At 36.8% G+C, this 6,000-nt stretch overlaps 1 protein-coding gene across 6 annotated transcripts in view; it reads right to left on the bottom strand.

Annotated features, from left to right (window-relative positions):
* Positions 1-3,426: 3,426 nt before the first annotated feature.
* The window catches only part of TTC29 (tetratricopeptide repeat domain 29), a 658,543-nt gene continuing 655,969 nt past the window's right edge, over positions 3,427-6,000 (bottom strand). For all 6 annotated transcript variants that reach the window (XM_053216892.1, XM_053216893.1, XM_053216894.1 and 3 more), the window contains 2 exons: positions 3,870-3,936; positions 3,427-3,583 (listed from right to left, as the gene is read on the bottom strand). In XM_053216892.1, coding sequence (XP_053072867.1) covers positions 3,553-3,583; positions 3,870-3,936 — 98 coding nt within the window. In that variant the 3' untranslated portion in view covers positions 3,427-3,552. The remainder of the gene's footprint in view (positions 3,584-3,869; positions 3,937-6,000) is intronic.

Below are 6,000 nucleotides of genomic sequence, written 5' to 3'. Positions count from 1 at the left end.
TGTGTTTTGTGGCCTAATATATGATCTATCCTGGAAAACGTTCCATGTGTACTGTTTCTTTTGGATGAAATGTTCTGGATATGTCTAAGTCCATCTGGTCTAATGTGTCATTTAAGGCCAATGTTTCCTTATTGATTTTCTGTCTTGATGATCTATCTATTGATGCCAGTGGGAGTATTAAAAGTTCCCTACTATTATTGTATTGCTGTCGATTTCTCCCTTTAGGTCTGTTAATATTTGCTTTCTATATTTAGGGGTTCTATGTTGGGTGCATAAACATTAACAAATGTTATATCTTGTTGTTGGCTTGTCTCCTTTATTACTATATAATGTCTTTCACCTATTACAGTCTTTGACTTAAAGCCTATTTTGTCTCATATAAATAAAGCTATCTTAGCTTTCTTTTGGTTTCCATTTTTATGTAATATGCTTTCCCATCCCTTCACTTGCAGTCTCGTGTATCTTTCAAGCTGAAGAGAGTCTCTTGTAGATGACAATAGTTGGGTCTTTTTTTCTTTTTTTAATCCACTGAGCCACTTGATGTTGTTTGATTTGAGTATTTAGTTCATTTACATTTAAAATAAGTATTGATGGCTTGGACTTTTTGCCACTTTTAAACTTGTTTTCTGGCTGCTTTGTAATTCCTGTTTCTCTCTTCTCTTGCTCTCTTCCTTGTGATTTGATGATTTTCTGTAGTGTTATGCTCATATTCCTTTATGTTTTGTGTAACACTATAGGCTTTTGCTTTGTGGTTACCATCAAGCTTACATAAAATATATTTATAACAATTTATTTTAATATGATAAGAACTTAAATTCCAACAGTATGCTCTGTCCTTTTTCTTACTAGATTATCTTTTTCTTTTTTTTCCCCCTTCCTCCTCATCTTCTCCTTCATTAATCTTTTTTCATAAATTATTTGTGTTTTATGGGCATTAGTTTTTTTGATTGTTGTTGCAAATTCTTCTGCTCTGTCATTGGGCTTTTAATTTTGTTTAGTGACCTTTTCACTGTATGAATATTTTAATGTAATCACATATGTTGTAGTCATTGTTAATTCTGCACCTGACTTTGATTTCTTAATTAGGAAGGCATTCCGCAACCCAAAATTAGAAACACAATCATGTTGTATATGATAAATATACATATTTATCATATATTATATCATATATATCATATTATATATATCATATATTCTGTATGATTCCATATATTTATAATCAGATAATGTAAGATGGGAAACACATTATAGATTTTGTTCCTATATAGAAAACCAGGGTTTTTGGGGTGCCTGGGTGGCTCAGTCGATAAAGCGTCCGACTTCAGCTCAGGTCATGATCTCAGTTCATGAGTTCGAGGCCCACATCAGGCTCTGTGCTGACAGCTCAGAGCCTAGAGCCTGCTTTGGACTCTGTGTCTCCCTCTCTCTCTGTCACCTGCTCACACTCTGTCTCTGTCTCAAAAACATTAATTTTTTTTTTTTTACAAAACCAGGGGTTTCAGTACATTTATTATGGTAAAGACACATTAGGGGAGAGGCCTAAGACTGAAGGATTTTCCTAATCTTTTATAATAGACATGGATACATTTTATTATGCAGTTCATCTTTGAACAAGGTAGGGGTTAGGAGCACCAATTCCCTGCACAGTTAAAATCCACATATAATTTTGACTCCCCCAAAACTTAACTACTAATAGCCTAATGTTGACCGGAAGCCTTACTGATAACATAAAACAGTTGATCAATACATATTTTGTATATGTATTATATACTGTATTCTTACAATGACAGAGTAAACAAAGTGTTAAGAAAACCACAAGGAAGACAAAACATAGTACTGTACTATATTTATATAAAAAATACATACATGTATAAGTGGACCTACACAGTTCAAACCTGTGTTGTTCAAGGGCCAACTATATCCTATCAGCCAAAAGTATCATAAAATATAGTTCTACACAATGTAATGTTATAATAGTGTTAAGAAACATATATTTGGTTTTTGTCCCCAATTCCTGGCACAGAGCTCCTTATGTAATACAATAAATTAAAATTTGGTTAAAGGTGAAAGGAATATCTTTTGTTATAATATTTGGTTTTTGTCCCCAGGTCCTGAAATAGCTCTGGAATGATAAAGGTGAAAGGATCATCTTTTGCTATTCATAACAAGCCCCTTTCATCTACACCAGAGTTTAATGAGGTGACTTTTGCAAAGCCCTTAAGGATGGGGTCTTGTTGCCAGGGAAGCCAACCATGTGATTAGCGTTTAGAAACTTTCAGCCCTATCATCTGACCTTTGGGGAGGGTGAGGGGCTGGAGGCTGACTTAATCAATCATACCTATGTTATGAAGACTCCATAAAAACCCCAACTGAAAGGATTTGGGGGAGCTTCTGGGTTGGTGAATGTATAGAGGTGCTAGGAGGGTTGATGTACCCAGGAAGGGCTGGAAGCTCCACCCCCTCCCCCATACCTTGCCAATGTATCTCTTCTATTTGGCTCCTTATCTGTATCTTTTATTATATTCTTCATAATAAACTGGCAATGTAAGTATCTGTTTCTCTGAATTCTGTGAGCTGATATAGCAAATTATTGAAGTCAAGGAAGGGGTTGTGGGAATTCCCAGGATGTAGCCAAGCCAGTCAGAAGTATAAGTGGCACCTTGGGACTTGTGACTGGCATTTGAGGTGGGAAACATCCTTGTAGAACTGATCCCTTAATCTAGGATCTGTGCTAACTTCTGGCAGTTAGTGTCAGAATTGAGTTAAAGTGTAAGGCACCCAGTCAGTATCTGCTGAGAATTAGAAAATTGCTTAGTGTGTACAACTTCATGCATTTGGTGTCACAAGTGGTGTGAGTAGAGGAAACAGATGTTTCTTTTACAAGTAAAGCACTGTTTCAAACAGTGCTTATCAATATAATAGTCTTTGTTGCTTATAATCTTTCAATTATGTTGAAATTTCTTCCTGAAAATTTAATAAATATTTCCCCATGTTTATTCAGTATAGATTTCCTTAAGTTTAAAATGATTTTCTCTGGGTACCTGGGTGGCTCAGTCTGTTGAAAGTCTGACTCTTGATTGCGGCTCAGGTCATGATCCCAGGGTCATGAGATCAAGCCCTTTGTTGGGGTCTGCACTGAGTGTGGAGGCCTGCTTGAGATTCTCTCTCTCTCTGTGCCCCTCTCCCCCACTCGCACACTCTCTCTAAAAAAATTTTTTTAAAGAAAAAATAAAATTATTTTCTCATTAGACACAACCAAATTTGATTCTATAATTACACTTTTCTTGTGGAATAGTGGATAAGAGGAAAATTTATAGTTTGTTTTATGAATAATTGTTGATAGTTCTAAGCATTTGAGATACATTTTTTATTCTCATCAATTTTAGATTAAATTTGTAGTAGTACACTGCAATACAAAATCCAATCTAAACATAGTCATAGTTTTATTATAACTTTATCTGTATTATTTGTAACATACTCCTATGACAGTTATCAAAGACAAAGGTGACATGATAAATTTCTTCTTGCTTTGTTGCTGAGTCAAAAGCTGGTTTAAGTCTCATTTTTTCGATTATCTGGAAATCTGAAATACATAAATTACAAAATTTAATCTTATATTGGGGCAGAAAGTAAAAGACATTTGCTTGAAAGATATTTGTTTTCTTTAATTTTCCGACATGGCTTAAAAGATGAAAAACACTTAACCTTATGTAACATTTAAAAGTAAATCTGTGATTTTTTTTTAGACAGTGTTTCAGTATTATCAAGTACTAGATGAAATTATTCTTCTTGTGTTTGGAGAATCAGTTTATGCTTAATATTTTGCCTAATGTATATGCAATAGAAACTTTTAACTTGGTTTATCTTACCCATTGAGTTCTTCCGAATTCTCTGGGATTTGATACAAACTTTCCATTGTGGGTTTTCTAGATCCTCCTACAGGAAAAAAGATGTGTAAATTTAATGGTTTATCACAAATATAATTTACAGTTATATTGAGCTTGAACCTGGGAGTCTCTTTTCAGAGATACCTATCCTGGTCACTTGAATGATCAAAGTGAATGTATTACTTGTGTCACCATGGCAGATTATATTAGTCAAAGATAGCCACAATATCTCCCACTTTACATGTTTCTCAACAATATGATCTTCAAGTGGTGGAATCTAATTCACCTTCTCTTGAAATTGGGCTAGGCTCTGGACCCTTTTGTAATCATTAGAATGTGGAGAGAGTGGCTTCATGATTTCTGAGGTGAGGTCAGAAGAGGCTGTGCAGCTTCCTCCTGGTTTGCTCAGGGTGCTTGCTTTGGAGGAAGCCAGTCACCATATAAAAAACCCTACCATCCTGCCATCCTGGAGAGACCACATAGAAGATGCTCCAGTTGACCTTTCCAGCTGAGTCCAAACTTCCAGCCATCCCTCCAAGGCTCCAGTCTGTGAGGAAAGGTGTCTTGGATCCTTCAAACTAGCCTGTCAGCTGAGCACCACCATCGGGTGACCTCAACTCATGTCTAGCCAAACCATGGTTGAATTCCTAATCCACAGAATTCTTGTGATACATAAAATGGCAACTGGAATAGCCACCTTTTGGGGGACAAAATGACTTGTTAGAACAATACTCAAAAGGAAAATTAATTTAGATAGCAATATAAAGTATCCAAATAATTAAATCAGATACAGGAAATGCATACATATTAATAGGCGTGTTAATTTTTTATTGAACTTTCATATCTGCCCTTCAACTTTTGAGTTGAATCCATTGGGACTAATCCAATAATATGCTCTACATTCTTGCTTATCATAGGCCTCCGACTCCAGGAGCCCTTTCATTTCCTGTATTCTATTCTATTCTATTTTCTTTTCTTTTTTTTTTTAATTAAAGAAAATGTTGATTTATTTTTGAGAGACAGAGAGAGAGAGAGAGAGAGAGTGAGCAGGGGAGGGGTAGAGAAAGAGAGGGAGACACAGAATTTGAAGCAGGCTCCAGGCTCTGAGCTGTCCACACAGAGCCCAACGTGGAGCTCAAACTCATGGACTGCGAGATCATGACCTGAGCCAAAGTCAGACGCTCAACCGACTGAGCCATCCAGGCTCTACACCTGTATTCTATTTTCAATAAGGCTCTATACATTTCCTATTTTGCCCCCATATCCTACCACAACTCCTGAAACATTTCCACTGTATCCTCATTCCATTTTCTGAAATTCTCTTTACTTTCTTGCTCTAACAGAAACATGGCTGCCCTCAAAGGACACTGCCAGCCCAGCAGCCTTTTTTGTTTTTCTTTTTGTCAGTCTGGCTACCATTGGACCTGGAAATGGACAGATGTCCTCCTTACACTTTATTGTTCTCTTTCAGGACACTCACCTTCCTTCCTTCCTTCCCTTCCTAAAACTCAGTCATCAGTTTACACAACCAACTATTGTTGTGATCTACCCACAACTGGGATCATTCTCAGTTGATTTTATCATTGGCTTATTGTTATCTTGCTACTACTTTCTTAACTTAGCAATTTAAATGTACATGCAGAAGATTCTTCACCTTGGGTCCCAATTCCTTGAGCTCGGTTCTTTTTGAGCTGGTCCCACAGCCTACTGCAGCCATTGATTCCCATGGACATTTTTAGACTTTGCCAGTAGCAGTAACTTAGAGCCCCCCTCAAATTCAGTTGCCAGCATTCAACTACTTGACTTCCAGCTTTATCCTTTTAGATCACTCCCTCTAGTACCCCAACACCAGCAATTTTTCTACTTCCCTGGGACCTCCAATGCTGCCACATTTTCATTGTTCCTCTTCATTTTGATGTCTTCTTTCCCTTCTTTATTTAACTTGAGTTCCATGATCATTCTCCCCCTTGCATATAGCCTGACTTCATTACCCTTTTCCCACTTTGTCATACTCACTTGACAAAACCATAACCCTAGATACATCCAACTGTCTCCCTATTCCTCTCCTGTACTATGTACAACCAGGCCTCACTTTAAATTAGGTGGACTTTTA

Source organism: Acinonyx jubatus, chromosome B1 (assembly GCF_027475565.1).
Source record: "Acinonyx jubatus isolate Ajub_Pintada_27869175 chromosome B1, VMU_Ajub_asm_v1.0, whole genome shotgun sequence".
NCBI classification, from domain to species: Eukaryota; Metazoa; Chordata; class Mammalia; order Carnivora; family Felidae; genus Acinonyx; species Acinonyx jubatus.
The sequence above is the reverse complement of the archived record's forward strand: the minus strand, read 5'-3'. Positions and strand labels throughout refer to the sequence as shown.